General features: G+C 45.9%; 1 protein-coding gene across 1 annotated transcript in view; it reads left to right on the top strand.

The window, feature by feature from the left end:
• TMEM145 (transmembrane protein 145) overlaps positions 1 to 13,985 on the top strand; it is a 33,755-nt gene extending 19,770 nt beyond the window's left edge. Inside the window, exons 7-15 of the mRNA XM_032228074.1 lie at positions 250 to 321; positions 1,181 to 1,249; positions 2,960 to 3,040; positions 4,912 to 4,990; positions 6,470 to 6,563; positions 8,115 to 8,287; positions 10,349 to 10,469; positions 10,669 to 10,869; positions 12,426 to 13,985. Of these exons, the coding sequence (XP_032083965.1) occupies positions 250 to 321; positions 1,181 to 1,249; positions 2,960 to 3,040; positions 4,912 to 4,990; positions 6,470 to 6,563; positions 8,115 to 8,287; positions 10,349 to 10,469; positions 10,669 to 10,869; positions 12,426 to 12,647 (1,112 nt within the window). The 3' untranslated portion in view covers positions 12,648 to 13,985. The remainder of the gene's footprint in view (positions 1 to 249; positions 322 to 1,180; positions 1,250 to 2,959; positions 3,041 to 4,911; positions 4,991 to 6,469; positions 6,564 to 8,114; positions 8,288 to 10,348; positions 10,470 to 10,668; positions 10,870 to 12,425) is intronic.
• The last annotated feature ends 3,365 nt before the right edge of the window (positions 13,986 to 17,350 follow it).

The raw sequence follows: 17,350 nt of genomic DNA, 5'->3' as shown, positions 1-17,350 counted from the left end.
TCATGCCAGCCACTTGACCCTGGACAGCGCTGGCTCTTCGGCTTTGAAACGATCAGCACCAGCCCCAAGAGTCAGGATGAGCTGAAGAAGCTTCTTGGATGAGAAGCGTAATGTTCTTCAAAGAAAAAACGGAAAGTCCAGTTGCCTCTTGAAAGAAAGCACCTTTGGGACAAGTTTGAAGAATGCTTCTCTAATGGCCGATGTCCTTTCAATGTGACCTTTTTTCTTCTTCCTGTTCTTTTTTTCTAGGTATCCTGGAAACTGACATCACTTTCCTGCTTATATTCATCTTGATCCTCATCATCTCTTGCTACTTTGGCTGTGAGTAGTAAAGAACTTTTCTGCTTCTGAACTTGGTTCACCACTTCCTCTTTCTGATTTAATGTGATTTGATGACATCAGATTTGAGCAAATACAGTCCCTGGCTTATGCCGACAAATAAGGTCAGAATTTCCCATCCTAAGACCTTACAATTGTATGTCAACTCAGATCCAGTTTTTAAAACCATTTTTACAATGGTTGCTTAAGCGAATGGGTGGTTAAATTAAACAGCACAGCACAGCAATCCAGGGCTGGAGGGGACCTCAGGGATCATCTAGCCCAACCCCCTGCTCCAGCATGAGACCGTATATCATCCTGGTTATTTTGGAGGAACGCTGGCAGAGAAGGAGGCAGGGCCAAGGGTGGGAGATGAAAAGTCCTAGGACCCCCCCCCCCAGGTCCCTTCCTATGATTCTATTATGAAGGAAGGGAGGGAGGAAGGGAAGGAAAGAAGGAAGGAAAGTAGAGGATGGGAGAGAGGGAGAAAGGACAGAAGAGGAGGGAAGGAGGAAGACAAGAGGGAGGGAAAGATGAAAAGAAGGAACAAAGGAAGGAAAATGGATGGAAACTAATCTAGGAGAGAAGCAATCTAGTAACGAGAAGAAACTTCTCATAACTCATTCTTCCAAATGGGGCATTTCCAGCAGCAAAAAATATATATATCCAAAAAGGTAATAAATCACAATCATATGATTGCAGGACATGGCAATCAGTCGTAAAGGGAACCCAATTGCCAAGAGCCTGGATTGCAATTATGTCAACACAGGGATGGCGCAATGGTTGTGAGATTGTGGAATGTGCGACAGATACCCCGAATTGTAATTATGCTTTTCCCCTTTCTTTGCTTTTTTTTTTCCAGATCTGTTGAAAGGCCGGCAACTTTTACATACCACATACAAGATGTTCATGACAGCAGCTGGAGTAGAGGGTAGGTTTGAGGAGAAGCAGGGAGCCAGTTTGGTCTAGTGGTTAAGGCACCTGGCTAGAAAGCGGAAGATTGTGAGTTCTTAGTCCTGACTAGGAACAAAAGCTGGCTAGCTGGATGACTTTGGGCCAATCACCAGGAGACAGTGAGTTCTAGTCCCACCTTAGGCATGAAAAGTGGCTGGTTCACTTTGGACCAATAGCCAGGAGATGGTGAGTTCTAGTCCCACCTTAGGCATGAAAACCAACTGGGTGACTTTGGGCCAATCACCAGGAGATGGTGAGTTCTAGTCCCGCCTTAGTCATGAAAACCAACTGGGTGACTTTGGGCCAATCACCAGGAGACGGTGAGTTCTAGTCCCACCTTAGGCATGAAAACCAACTGGGTGACTTTGGGCCAATCACCAGGAGACGGTGAGTTCTAGTCCTGCCTTAGTCATGAAAGCCAACTGGATGACTTTGGGCCAATAGCCAGGAGACGGTGAGTTCTAGTCCCACCTTAGGCATGAAAGCCAACTGGGTGACTTTGGGCCAATCACCAGGAGATGGTAAATTCTAGTCCCGCCTTAGTCATGAAAGCCAACTGGGTGACTTTGGGCCAATCACCAGGAGACGGTGAGTTCTAGTCCCGCCTTAGTCATGAAAGCCAACTGGGTGACTTTGGTCCAATCACCAGGAGATGGTGAGTTCTAGTCCCGCCTTAGTCATGAAAGCCAACTGGGTGACTCTACTTATGGGAAAGGGAATTCCTATTACAATTATTTCCACTGGTAGTATAGGTTTGGTTGAGAAGATCAGAACATTTTCCTTTGAGTGGACCTGTATTTCCATGATTTTGCATCCACGTCTTCCGCTTTTTTTTTAAAAAAAGCTGCATTTTCTGTAACAGATGGCACGAAACAGATTGCACCTAAATATTCACATTGGTAGCTGTATAAATAACGGCACTTTTGTGATTCCCGGAAAGGGCAGGTGGAGACAGGTGGCAGTGGAAGAAATTAGAAAATACGAGGGCTGTCATTTAAGATCCAATAATAGAAAGGAAAGAGGAGCCAAAACTATTGAAAGAGCAGCGATTGAAATCTGTCGGCTGCCAAGAAACAGGGAAGTTGCAGTTCAGGATATTTATTGCTCAAGTCTACTTGGTGGCTCAGTGGCTAAGGTGCTGAGCTTGTCGATCAGAAAGCTCAGCAGTTCGGCGGTTCGAATCCCTAGCGCCACATAACGGAGTGAGCTCCCTTTACTTGTCCCAGCTTCTGCCAACCTAGCAGTTCGAAAGCATGTAAAAATGCAAGTAGAAAAATAGGAAGCACCTTTGGTGGGAAGGTAACAGCGTTCTGTGCGCCTTCGGCGCTTAGTCATGCCGGCCACATGACCACGGAGACGTCTTCGGACAGCTCTGGCTCTTCGGCTTTGAAACGGAGATGAGCAATGCCCCCTGGAGTCGGGAACGACTAGCACAGATGTGCGAGGGGAACATTTACCTTTATCTATGCCCAAGAATAAATTAAAGTTGAACACCAAATTGGTGCTAGATAAGGATGAATGGAATTCAGGAGTGGTTGGGTGTAGATTTTTGTGGGAATGCATTGATTCTCAACCGATGACTCGTTTAACCCCACCTCACCCTCCAGCTCTGCCTGCTCTTCTATAAATCCCACCCATGTTATTACTGTGTTACATGCATGTCATTTGTTTCCTTTTTCTTTTCCAGTGCTCAGCCTGATGTTCTTCTGCATATACTGGGGCCAGTATGCAAGTGACGGTATTGGAAACGACAGTCTTAAAATCTTGGGTAGGTTATCAGGGATGGACCTTCCCGTTTCCCAGATGGATTCCATTAAACCATGATTTGTGGAACCGCTACAGTCACTGGTTTTACACATAACATAAAACCAATGACTGTGATGAACAGGCCATAATGGTTAAGTTGACACCTCATATAGAGCTGGGACTTGATTTCTTTGTTGTTTAGTTTAGTTTAGTTTAGTTTAGTTTAGTTTAGTTTAGTTTATTAACATTTATAGGCCGCCCTTTTCCCTGAGGGGACTCAGGGCGGCTCACATAAAATCAGGGAAGGGGGATACAAACAATGACATAGACACACATAAGTAAAAATAATGAGCAACATTCATTCATCATTCGGGAGGGGCGGCTATCTTTGTCCCCAGGCCTGACGGGCTAGCCAGGTCTTAAGGGCTATGCGGAAGGCCTGGACGGTGGTGAGAGTACGAATCTCCACGGGGAGCTCGTTCCAAAGGGTCGGAGCTACTACTGAAAAGGCCCTCCTCCTTGTAGTTGCCAGCCGGCACTGGCTGGCAGATGGAATTCGGAGGAGGCCCAATCTATGAGATCTAATTGGTCGCAGGGAGGTAATTGGCAGAAGGCGGTCTCTCAAGTACGCAGATCCACTACCATGAAGGGCTTTATGGGTGACTAATAGCACCTTGAAGCGCACCCGGAGATCGACAGGTAGCCAGCGCAGCTCGCGGAGGATAGGTGTTATGTGGGTGAACCGAGGTGCACCCACGATCACTCGCGCGGCCGCGTTCTGGACTAGCTGAAGTCGCCGGATGCTCTTCAAGGGCAGCCCCATGTAGAGCACATTGCAGTATTCCAGCCTAGAGGTCACAAGGGCCCGAGTGACTGTTGTGAGAGCCTCCCGATTCAGGTAGGGTCGCAACTGGCGCACCAGGTGAACCTGGGCAAATGCCCCCCTGGTCACAGCCGTCAGGTGGTGGTCAAAGGATAGCTGTGGGTCCAGGAGGACTCCCTTGTTGTTGTTGTTTTTAATTTTTATTTTACACACATAAACACATCAACAAAAACAAACACATGACTTAAGACAACATAGGAACAAGAAGTTCCATCATATATCATACAGCAGTTCCGTATCGGTTTCTTTGCAGTTAGTGTTTTCCCTTCTATACCTTTCTATCTTGCATTCATGGTCTCCTTATTCGTTATCCATTTTTATGTACAATTCTATATTTATTTATACTTAGCTATTGATAACCAAATATTGTTTACCTATATTATGCTTTATATTCTTACTATCATTTATTCTCTTACATACAATTATAGGTATACATTCACATAGTTATTCTTTTTCTTTGCCATTCTTATACTTTTATTATTTCGTTTAAAAGGTTATAATATACAGTTTGGGTTGATTTGTTTACCATCCCTAGCGCCTGTTGTAACACCACCTTATTTTCCCTTTCTTTTCTCCCTTCCTTCCTTCTCTACTTCCTTCCTTCCTCTTCTTTCTTCCCTTACCTCTCCCCTACTCTTACCCTCTCCCTACCCCTTCCTGCCCTCTCTCCTTCTCTTTCTCTCCCTTCCATCCTCCTCTCCTTCTCTTTCTCTTCCTTCCACCCACCTCTCCTTATCTCTTTCTTCTTCCCTTACCTCTCTTTGTTTTTAATTAAGTATAATGATCCAGCAACCATTCTTTATATGTTTTATCCTCCAGTCCCCTAATCATCTTTGATGCTCTTCTCTGCACAGCTAAGATGCTGTCAACAGATAAGATGATATATATCAGAAAAGATGCTACTGACAATATTGAGTTTTATGGAGCAGTGTTGTGACCATGGACTATTTTAAATCTCTGACTGGTTCAGATTCACTCACCCCTCTCCTTTGTTCTTCCCCTAATTCCAGCCAAGCTCCTTTTCTCTGTGAGTTTCTTGATCTTCCTCTTGATGCTCATCCTGTTGGGAAAAGGATTCACGGTTACCAGGTACCAGCACAGCTGATGGTGTGCGTGTGTGTGTGTAACCACAGAGGTGATGATATGGTGGGGATAACAGAGAGGGAGGGATGGGCTGAATTGGATAAGTACCCACGGGTCTGTCGTAACTGCGAACAGTTGCTGAGCAAACCCATCATAAGTTGAGGACTACGTGTAGAGAACTGTAGAGTTTTAGGAAAAGAAGAGTCGGAGGGGGTAAAACGATGGGAAGAAACAGATGTTCTGGCTTCTGACCACATCTGTGCTTTCCACCATTCCAAAGAGGAGTCGTCAAAGAAATATAGAGAAGGCGGTTGAGTTAGGAAGCAGGGCATATAGGAACAATATTGAGGTGGAAAAGCAACAGAGATTGGGAAGTTGAGTGGTGGTCAAAGGATCTGTTGGGTTGAAGTCAGGGGTGGGCCGCTGGGGGTTCACAGGAGGATCTACAGAACCTCTAGCTAAGATTCTGCGAAATTTGGAAAACCCCCAAATCCCAGTCCTGACTGGCCCCGACTACTCCACCCTGCCCCTTCCCGGAATCCCCACGCGGCCTCTGTTGGATGCCGGTAAGTGTAGGGCGCCGGTGGTGGGTTTCCATTTTTTTTTTACTACCAGTTCACTCGGGCATTCTCACGCCCCTGGAACCACTTCCGCGCATGCACAGAGGCATCCGGGTGGGTGGGAGGAGCCTCCCGCTGCTGCCACTACTGGTTTGCCCGATCCGGGGCGAACCGGGAGCAACCCACCTCTGTTAAGGACATGCACAGAAGCTCGGAGAGGGTGAAAAATGAACCCGTGGGACGTTTGGGCCCGTTTCCAGCCTTCAGAGGACCTCCAGAACACGAGGAGGCTGTTTTCATCCTCCCGGAGATTCGAGCAAAGCCTCCGGAGTCCAGGGAGGGCAAAAACCAGGGGTGGGTTTCAACCGGTTCCCGGGCGGTCCCCGCGAACCGGTTGGTAGGCGAACCCAGAAGTAAGTAACTTCTGGGAACGGCGAAGGACCCACCCGCCTGCCCGCACTCCTTACCAGTCTTTGAAGGCTTCTGCGCTTCCACGCAGGCGCATGGCACATACAGCGCCTGCGCGAGTCTCCGCGAGCAGCTGGAGCATCGCGCAGGCGCTAAGACGCATGCGTGAACTGTGCGCGTGCACGAGGACGCCGCCGGCCCCGTTCCAACTGAACCGGTTGGAACGGGATTAGCAACCCACCCCTGGCAAAAACGCCCCCCACCCACTGTGGTACAGGAGGCTGACTAGGCCACACTCACCCAGCAACTGGGCAAAAAGCCCCTGGTTAAAAAATTTGAAGCCCACCCCCGGTTGAAGTTATGAAATTTAAGAGCATTAGGGAGAGTAGCTCGGAATTTGTGCCTCTATGTCATTGGCAAGCCATCAGGAATGAGAGATGGTTGTTAAGAGTGGTAGCATACAAGGCGGTGTTTCCTTCCCTGTAATCCTGGCTCACGGGTCCTTTTTTTTTGGCAGGGGTAGGATCAGCCACACAGGCTCCATCAAGCTCTCGGTGTACATGACCCTCTACACCATCACTCATGTCGTGCTGTTTATCTACGAAGCTGAGGTACGTTCCTTTTTCCTTTCCAGCCACGTATGTGCTCGGAGGGCCACACAAATGTAGTTTGCATGTTCTGCGTTCTGGTTATTTCCTAGATCACATAGTCCTTCCTGCCAGGTTCACAAACTGTAAAAATAGTTGTTGTTTCCCCCCCACCTCCCCTCCCGCTCAGCAATGTCCCGGCACTCCTCACCACAAGAAACTTCTAAGCCAGATGAGTCAAGGATTTAATTTAACTCAAATCCCCCGCCTAGTTTGCCTTGCAAATTATCAATAACCGACAAAAGGAGAATATTTATAGGTCGGGGTTGAAATGAGAGATCCTCGGTGCTCTCCGAGTTTGGCGGTTTTCTTGCAGGCGTTTTATTACCAAACTAGGTGTCAACATCAGTGCTGGAAGGAAGTGGGATTTGGGAGGAGGATCAGGAGAAGCAGGAGGAGAACTGTGGGGTCCTTGCTGGTCTCTGAGCGTGGACGTTTCCTTGCAGACGTTTCATGACCCAACTAGGTAACATCATCAGTTCCAGAAGGCCGTGGGGTTCATAAACACAGAACAAACCTCACTCCCTTCTGGCACTGATGATGTTACCTACTTGGGCCATGAAACGCCTGCAAGAAAACAACCAAGCTCTCAAACATCAATAAATTAGGATAAGGCTTATCTTTGTTGCTCTTCGTTCGTTGCACAACTTTGTTGCACGGATTTGTTACCCAGCTATGATAAATCTAGAAATCTCCATAACTGATTAATGGGGAAAAATCATCTTGCTATGGGGAAATTGTGTAGTTTTTTTTTTTAAATCATTACTTCCCAAGGTGAGGAGAAAGGAGAGGAATAGGAGAGAGGGAAAAGCAGAGGAAGAATTGGAGGGAATGTAAGAGTAGGAGAGAGGGGAGGAAAGGGAAGAAGAGTGGAAGGGTAGAGGGGAGGAAGGGGAAGGAGAGAAGGGAAAAGAGAGGAGGAAGGAAGGAAGGAGAGAAGAAAGAGAAGAAAGGGGGGAAGGAAGGAGGGAGGGAAGGAAGGAGAGAGGGAAGTAAGGAGGGAAGCAAGGAGGGAAGCAAGGAGGGAAGGAAGGAGAGAAGGAGAGAAGAAAGGAGGGAAGGAAGGAGAGGAGAGTAGAAAGGAGGGAAGGAAGGAGGGAACGCAGGAGAGAAGGAAGGAGGAAAGGAAGGAGAGAAGGAGGGAAGGAAGGAGGGAAGGAAGGAAGGAGGGAAGGAGAGAAGGAGAGAAGAAAGGAGGGAGGGAAGGGGGAAGGAGGGAGGGAAGGAAGGAGGGAAGGGAGGAGAGAAGGAGAGAAGAAAGGAGGGAAGGAAGGAGGGAAGGAAGGAAGAAGAAGTAGGATTGTTGTAAGATAAGATGGGTTTATGGGATGGTAAGAAAGCAATTTCAAGTATATCGTCAACTGTAGGGGAGAAAAATTGTTACAAATACATATTATTAATAACAGTTATGAGATCATATATTTGTGAATGTATATATGAGAAATAAAAAATTAAAAAAAAATCATTACTTCCCCAAGTTTTTTTTATACCCATTTCCTTCCTTTCGGTGCTCAGTTTTTTGATCAGGCCCAAGTCCTGTACACCTATGAATCTCCAGCTGGATATGGCTTGATCGCCCTGCAGTTTGTGGCTTACATCTGGTTCTGCTACGCCATCCTCATCACTCTCAAACAGTTCCCGGAGAAACAACCTTTCTACGTGCCGTTCTTTGCTGCTTATACCCTCTGGTCAGTAAGTTTAGAAGATCAACAGGGCAGGAAAATTATTATTTTTTTTGAGGTGGGGGGTGGGTCCTGGCAAAGAAAAATCTATTTATTCATGACGTTTATTTGCTGCCTGGAGTGATTCCAGGAGGCTTACAATCAGTGGTGGGTTTCAAATTTTTTTAGAACCTCTTCTGTAGGTGTGGCCTGCTTTGTGGGAGTGCCTTGCCAGCCATGTGACCTGAGTGGGCGTGGCCAACTTGTAAAATGTGGTGAAACTCACATCACAACTCTCTTGCTTAGCAACCAAAATGTTGGCTCAGAAACTCTGGCATTTGAAGCACACAAGTCTTAAAGCTGTCAAGTTACAAGACCTTTGCACCTCTAACCCTTTAGAAAAAAAACCCCAGGGGTGTTCAAACTTGACAGCTTTAAGACTTGTGGACTTTAACTCCCAGAATTCCTCCTCCAGTCATACTGGCTCAGGAACTCTGGCACTGAAGTGTGCAAGTCTTAAAAGCTGTCAAGTTACAAGACCCTCGCATCCCTAACCCTTTAGTAAAAAAAACAACGGGTGTTCAAACTTGACAGCTTTAAGACTTGTGGACTTCAATTCCTCCTCTCGCTCTTCATCTTGATGATGTGCGGATGGGTGGGTGGGGGAGGGAGCTGGAACCGGTCCTAAACGGCACCGTAGATTTGTGGAACCTCTTCTATAGAAGAGGTTAGAACTGGCAGGAACCCACCCCTGCTTACAATAGTATAAAAACATAAAAGGCGTTAAAAACTTTAATCACAAGAAAATAAAAGCCTAAGTAACTGAGTATGAATAATTGTGGTGGCACAATGGTTAGAATGCAGCATTACAGGCATTGCATCATTCTGCCGACTCTCGGCAGTTCGATCCTGACCGAAGGAGGACACAGCCTTCCATCCTTCCGAGGTCGGTAAAACGAGGACCCAGATTGTTGGGGGGGGGGGGGGGCAAGAGGCTGACTCTGTAAACCGCTTAGAGAGGGCTGTAAAAGCACTGTGATGTGGTATATAAGTCTTAAGTGCTATTGCTATGCCCCAGTTCCACCATCGTAGTATTGGCTGCTAGAAGTCTTAGTTGTTAGTATAAGGCAGCGTTTCTTAGCCTTGTCAACTTTAAGATGAGTGGCTGGTCTTCCTGTCAGTGTATAAGAATTTATGAACTGGAATAGCTATAACAACAAGTCTGCCCATGGGAACTGTTTGGTGTCTAAGACACAGGATTTGTTGTAAGCCATGTGAGATGGCTCGGAGCCTGGGCGTAGCTCAGTGGTGGGATTCAGCCGGTCTGCACCTATTCGGGAGAACCGGTTGGTAACTTTCTAAGTAGTTCGGAGAACCGGTTGTTGGGAGAAATCTCCTTTTGTTTCTTTCCACTTTCCAGGGCTAATCCTGTAAGGCAGGCAGGAAGGAAACATTCTGGTGTTGTTTCTAGCCTCATCTTTATGCTTACAGAAACTGCCTCTCCGGTTAACCCTTATTCCATTGTCACAGCTAAGGCGAAGCGCCCATTGATCTGAGTGACCTTGAGTTGGCCACGCCCACCCAGTCACATGACCACCGAGGCCCACCTATCCAGATGGTCATTAGGGCAGAGAACCGGTTGTTAAATTGTTTGAATCCCACCACTGCCATAGCGTAGCTTAACTGTTCTGTGTATATAAGAGTGTGTTGCTTGATTGATTCTTGTTTCTGCTTCTTGTCCTTGTCCTTGCTACTTCTTCTCTACACATTGCAAGAGCTGCATGGGTATTGTATACATGCATCATGTTTTATATTATTGCCTATAAAGAAGTTTCTTCTAGAAATGAATCCTGCTGAGTTATTTACTTGCGTGCTGGCTCGATAGCTGCAGACACTTCCAACTCCCAGAATTCCCCAGCCAGCATGGAAGTGTGGAAACCGGTCATCATCAGTCACTTTTTTCAGTGCTGGTGTAACTTTGAACTGTGACTAAAGGAATGGTTGTAAGTGGAGGACTATTTTAAATGAAACCCAACGCTTTAGGCAGCAGGATCTGCATCCTTTAGCCGGTGTCCTGTTCTCTTGTAGGTTTTTTGCTGTTCCGGTCACCGCGCTTATCGCTAACTTTGGCATACCAAAGTGGGCTCGGGAGAAAATAGTCAACGGCATTCAACTGGGGATTCATCTGTACGCTCACGCAGTTTTCCTGGTAAGGATTTTTGCATCACCGACCATTTCTAATCCCTGTGGCAGTTACCTTAATGCTCAGGAACAGCTGAGATGCTCAGGGGTCGTGACCCGACAAATGCGCGCATGACAAAAGCGCGCTGACGAAACCACGGTGCAAAAATCGTGACGTCATCAGCACGCCCACAACAGCTGCCCGCTTGTCTCCCTTCTTTCCGCAGATTATCACCAGGCCCTCCGCAGCCAATAAGAACTTCCCGTACCACGTGCGGACGTCGCAGATCGGGATCGTCGAGGAGGCTGCGACGGGAGCCAAATTTCCGCACCACGTCTATGGAAACGTGACTTTCATCAGCGACTCGGTGCCAAACTTCACAGAGCTGTTCTCCATCCCCCAGAGTACAGGAAGCAACACCAGCAATGTGAGAATCGGAGATGGTCTCGCCTGAGAAACCCCCTTCCTTAAACGGTTACGACCTTAGATTTGACCCCCCCCCCCAAAAAAATCCCTCTGTGGAATCGCACACGAGGTCCTTAGGTGGCCTTTAAAAAAGAAAAAAAATAAGAATGGTGTAGAGCACGCCTGCGGTGTGCTTAAATCTGGTGTCATCTTCCCTGAATCTTTGTGCCGCCCGGGATCGGGTCAGCGTTCTGGGCTCAGGACCTCAGTCAACATCCCGGAGTTTGGCGGAGCTGGTAGAGTTTTTAAATAAGATTGGGGTTAATGCCAGGGTTCCCAACAACACCCCCAATGAAAGAGGACTCCGAGGCTGGAGGTTCCTCAAAGTTCCATTTGTCATATTGGCACATCTGGGAAAACCCAGATCTGAAAGCTTCCAGGTTTCCCCCATCCAAACAAAAGTTCAAATCCCTGCCCAGCACCCACATGTCCATCCCATGCTCCAATCGGGACCACCATCCAAAGCAGGAGATGCCTCCTGGTCACACCATCACAGCTGCAGGGCAAGGTGTCCTTGACTTTCTGAGATAAGAATGTTATTTTGAGTATATATCACCCATACACCATATAATCCCTCCCCCCTGCCCTCCACCCCGTTTTCCCAATGCAAATGATGGCTTCCAGTTCTGACATCTGGCCTGAGAGGCCGCCCTCGAAACAGCAACAGACCGCCCCACGGTGCCTCTGCCAGCAAAAACGGAGCTCGCAAGTGTACCTCCACTTAACTTATGACGTTTCATGGCAACATCGCACAGAACAGGCGGACTCCTTACTTCTTGTACTAGAGTAGATATAGAGTTAGCTACCCTCCATGCCGAACGCAGCGCTTTCGCCACTGAAAATAACAGAGTTGGAAGGGACTTTGGAGGTCTTCTAGTCCAACCCCCTGCTCAGACAGGAAACCCCATACACTTTCAGAGAAGCGGCTGTCCAATCTCTTCTTAAAAGCCTCCAGTGTTGGGAGCACCCCACAACTTTGAGAGGCAAGTCGTTCCACTGATTTAATTGTTCTTCTTCCCTTGGTTTTGCTACGCCATGCCAGAGGCCTCCGATCTCCCTGCGGATTGCCAACCGGGCTGCAGTTTGTGACGGCGGAGCAATTCATTAATTTTGATCTAATTGATTTTTCAACCCCCTTGCTGGCTAAATGAGTCTCCCTTGCCAGTTTACAGCAGTCAGCAAAACAATATGATAATAAGGTGGCACAAAGGCCTCTGCTTAAATTATTATTATTATTTTAAGAAGGGCCATAACTCAGATCAAAGAAGAAGTGAAAAAATATCCACAACAAATAAAACATTAAATTAGGGCAGCCTGTTTTTTAAAAAAAACAACTGCCTGGAATCCAAAGACAGTTCAAGGGGACGGGGTGACGTTGAGTTGTTCAGCCTGCGTCCTTCCAGGTTTCTGGATCGCGTTGCTTTAGATTTGATCAAGGAGGAAAGGGTGACCAAGACAATAGCTCTTCTTTTCCTGCCAATGTTTATCCGGACTCTCTACCTACTTTTCCTCCTGCAGACCCACAAACAAATGGAAGACACCTCTTCTGCTGACCGAAGCCTGACCTCCAACTGCGTGGTCACCACCTCCGAACTCAGCGGTGCCCCCGTGTTGTTGAAGCCATCCCTGGGGAGCGAGACTCAGCCTCCGCCCTACCAGCTCCATGCGCCCCAACTCCACCAACATAATGGCTACACCGAGTATTTTAGCATGCATACAACCGGCGCCCGGCCCGTGTAAGGGTCTCTTGACTCTCTCCCTCTTGGCTATGCTGATTCCTATCTCGACATTTCCTGGGTCGGGGGGTGGGGGAGTCCCCTCTCTCAGACAATGGCACCCCCATCCTTGGTTTCTCTCCTTTATCCTGTGGCATCTTTCCCTTTTGTGCAATTTCCCTCCCTTCTTTTGGATTCTGCAATGATACCAGGGAGACGAGATAGGGTGGGTGGATTCTGCCCTACTCTCCCCACCACTTCCTGACTCCTTCGCGGTGACCCAATTAGTCTGTGGGTCATACCGCTCCTTCCCCATGGGACAGTCTTAAGCTTTCCCACCCGCTCTGGGGCTGCTACGGTGTGGGGAAGCCAAGCACTGAATGAACATGGGTCTAAATTCTCTTCTAGTTAGATCAGGGGTGGCCCACTCTGGCCACTTGTGGACTTCAACTCCCAGAATTCCTCAGCCGGCACAGCTGCCTCAGGAATTCTGGGAGCTGAAGTCCACAGGTCATAGAGCGACAGGCCCATCTTCAGCTGATTTTTTCCCCCCTGTGTAAACCAGTGTGTTCCTCAACTTTGGCAACTTGATGATGAGTGGACTTCAGCTCCATGGCTGGCTAGGGAATTCTGGGAGTTGAAGTCTATACGTCTTAAAGTTGCCAAGGTTAAGAAACGCTGCTGTAGGGCCAAGAACATCTAGTTTTCCTCAGCCGCCATTGTGATTCAGTGGTTTTCCTCTCTGGGTCCCACAATGATGAAACTGATTCGCCTTGTAATTATATCTCCATGTTACATGACTCTGTACTATTAACATCTTTTGGTCCACTTTTTATTTCTTTCTGCTCCCTTGTGAAGATAGTTTGAATCTTCTAGGTCCCTCTGCCTCGGTTTCCCCCGGATAATGATGTTGCCCTCGTTAGTTCCTAGGAACTAAAGTTACCCTGTGGTAAGAGGAGCATCCAATAAATTTGATAAATAAATACATAAAATAAAATGAATGTGCTGTGGGTTCTGCTCCCTGATCCTGGTGAATTTCTGAAAACCACAAGAGCACATTTTTATTTTTATTTTTTGCTTTTCTTCTCTTCGTTTTGCCAAAATAAAGAATATTCTCATGTTTCTATTTCAGTGTGAAAACATGTGACTCTTAGGGAAACATCTGCTTATAAAAGGAGGAAGAGATACCGAACATGGAACATTTCTATTTTTTTTCTTCTACTGGTAAAATAGCCTGTTAACCACAGACACCGATGTAATACACGCTTGGCTTTCTTCCTCGGGATAATCTGCAAAACTAATAGAACCAAACCTATTTTTTAATGTGGCACAGCAGTCCAATAAAGGATCCCTGAAAATGGTAGTTCTGTGAAAGGATGAAAGGGTTTCTTAGTCTATTAAAGTAGTTATTTTAAAAAAAGATTGAATTTCGTAACAAAAGATGTGTTTAGTTCAAAGCGAATCAGTACTTTTACTCGTACATTGTCTTATTATTACCAACTTAGCCTACATTGTTGGTTGATTTGAGGTGATTTAAGGCAACCCACCTTCAAAGCAGCATGCACTATATAAAGAATAAAAAAATACATCAGTAAACAAATGTATGCCTGTTGGACAGAAATGTCTTTAATATAATGCTTTCCAACCTAGAGGAAAAATGTGCGGACTTCAATTCCCAGAATTCTCCAGCCAGCCATGTTGGCTAGAGAATTCTGGGAGCTGAAGTCCACCCATCTTAAAATTCACTACCAGGTTGGCTGGGGAATTCTGGGAACTGAAGTCCACTCATCTTAAAAACTCACTAGCATGCTGACTAGAGATTTCTGAGAATTGAAATCCATGTCTTCAAAATTCCCAAGCTTGGAAAACTGCTTTAACAGCAATTTTATGTGTAGTACCGCAAAGGAGGAGTCATGTTGATTTTCACATGTTTCTGCAGATCTTATGAAACTCCTCTCTGTCAATATCCATGGGAAAATTAGAATCTCAGCAATGTTCCTCTTTTTTTATTTAGATTAGATTAGGTTAGATTTTATTCAGTTTGTATGCCGCCCTGTTCCCGAGAGACTCAGGGCGGCTAACAATCAGAAAGGGAAGGGGATACAAAATAAAAAATAAAAAGACAAACAATTTAAAAAATACAGCAACAGTCGTAACCTCGGGAGGGGCTGAAGGATTTAACTGCCCCCAGGCCTGCCGGAACAGCCAGGTCTTAGCTGCTTTGCGGAAAGCCGGAAGGGTGGTTAGGGTCCGGATCTCAACGGGGAGATTAATGTCCATTCTGTGGTGCCTCTACTGGGCTGTGTAGATCGGTTCCACCACAAATCCGCGGTAGACTAAAGCGCGCTCGACGAAAGCGCGTACGTGACGTCATCACAGCACGACGAAAACGGCACGCTGTGAGCGGTAAATTTAAAATTAACGCGAAAACCTTACCCTAACCCTCCCAAACCTAACCCTAAACCTAACCCTAACCCTTAACTTAAACCTAAACCTAAACCTAACCCTTAACCTAACGCTAACCCTTAACCTAACCCTAAACCTAACCCTAACGCTTAACGTAACCCTAACCCTAACCCTTAACCTAACCCTAACCCTTACCTTTATGTGAATCGGCTTGCTTTAATTTTATTTTAATTTTAATTTAATTTATTTTTAATTTTATTTGTCGCGCTGATGACGTCACGTACGCGCTTTGATTGGGCGCGCTTTAGTGGACCGCGGTTTTGACGGGTCACGGTGTAGATCACACTCATGCCAGGATTAAAATGTTTCCTCCAGCCAGCCACAAAATAGCACTCCTCAGAGGTGCCTCGTGCCAGCTTTGCAAAATACCACCTGATTACTGTAGCATCAGTTGGTAAGAATAGACTACTTTCTCATCGGCACCTGCACTTGCCCGAGTTTTAATTTCAGGAAGCAGTTCATTTTTCCTATAACCACAGGTTGAACCTTTACAATTTTGTAGCGTGGTCTAGAAAAAAACAGAAGAATGTCAAACAGATCAGCAGATCACATCCATATAGCTTACTGTGCAGAAGCTGCAAGTATCTTTGGCAGGTAGCCTAAATCTTAGCTGTGATTCTGCATTCTGAAAAAAAATATTTACTTGCCCTTCATCTCCTGCACCTTCAGTTCTTTGCAAATGAACCTTTTAAATGGTGAAAATGTTTGTCTGAAGTGTGTGGAGATTCTCGGTCATTCAGGTCATTGTTGTCCCAAAGGTGCTTTTTCAGGAGGAAACTGGACTTTCTTGTTTTTTTTTTTCCTTTTGAAGACGGTTCGCTTCTCATCCAAGAAGCTTCTTCAGCTCTTGACAGGATAGTGCGGAATGGAAGGATTTATATTCCTTGCAGACAGCAGATCATTTACATTCTTGGGCTTCAACAGCCTTCTAAAAGGATGCAAATGATTACTTGTCTGCAAGAAATATAAATCCTTCCATTCCCCACCATCCTGTCAAGAGCTGAAGAAGCTTCTTGGATGACAAACAAAACATCTTCAAAAGAAAAAAACAAACAAGGAAATCCTCCTGAAAAAGCACCTTTGGGATGTTCTCCTGAACAATATTTTAAAAATATTTTTTTTTATCCTGCATTTTTTAAATAAATAACCTGAGGAAGCAAACATACACAATACAGGTTATTTATTTAAAAAATGCAGGATAAAAAAAAATATTTTAAAAATATTGTTCAGGGAAACATCCCAAAGGTGCATTGCTAAGCTAGATAGTTTGAGTTCTGTCCCATTTTGCAACCTTTCTTGCCACAGTTAAGTGACTCACGGCAATTAAGTGAGTAACGAAGTCCTTAAGTGAATCACGGCTCTCCCAACAACTTTGTCTGTCGGGTTGCAAAAACTGGTCACATGATCCCGGGACTCTGCAACCATGGTGAATCCAAACAACTGAATTTTGATCACATGACCATTGGGGACGCTGGAATGGTCGTAGGTGCGAAAAATGGTTGTAAGTCCTTTTTTCAGTGCCGTTGTAATTTTGAACGGTCATTAAATGAATGGCTGTACTCCTTCCTCCTCCTCTTTGAATTGTCATCAAGCTTTCGAGCCTGCCCTGAACGTTGGAGCCCACCTCACAGGATTGTTGTTGCAGGGGAAAAAAATAAGAGGAAGAAGTATTAGATAGGTTTGCTGTGTTCTTTATAAAAAAATAACAAAGGCGAGGAAAATATTTTTAAATAGTACAGTATGCACCAAACACATTGTAGAGGAAACTATATAAATGTTTAAAATGTGGAGAGCCTTGGGTTCAGCTTTTTCCATCTTCACCTAAAAGAGCTGGAAATAACTGCTCCCTTGGAAAGCCGCTGCTGCTATCCAACACAGAGAGAATTCCATCCCTTCTTAATCCATTATTTGGGTTGGCAATACAGCACGTACTTTCATGGGTGAGAAGGATAGAAGCGATAAAGAGGAAGGCAGAAAATAATCCTTTAAGTATGCACAGGTACAGTATAGGGGGTACCTTGCTCAATAGTAGTAACTGTGAGAGGGATCTTGGAGTCCTAGTGGACAACCATTTAAATATGAGCCAGCCGTGGGCAGCAGCTGCCAAAAAAGCCAACACAGTTCTAGGCTGCATAAACAGAAGGATAGAATCAAGACCAGGTTGAAGGTTAATACCACTTTATAATGCCTTGGTATTATAACTTGGAATACTGCATTCAGTTTTGATCGCCACGATGTAGAAAAGATGTGGAGACTCTAGAA

Source organism: Thamnophis elegans, chromosome 12 (assembly GCF_009769535.1).
Source record: "Thamnophis elegans isolate rThaEle1 chromosome 12, rThaEle1.pri, whole genome shotgun sequence".
Taxonomy (NCBI): domain Eukaryota; kingdom Metazoa; phylum Chordata; class Lepidosauria; order Squamata; family Colubridae; genus Thamnophis; species Thamnophis elegans.
Note: the sequence above shows the minus strand (reverse complement) of the source record. Positions and strands in the feature narration are given on the sequence as shown.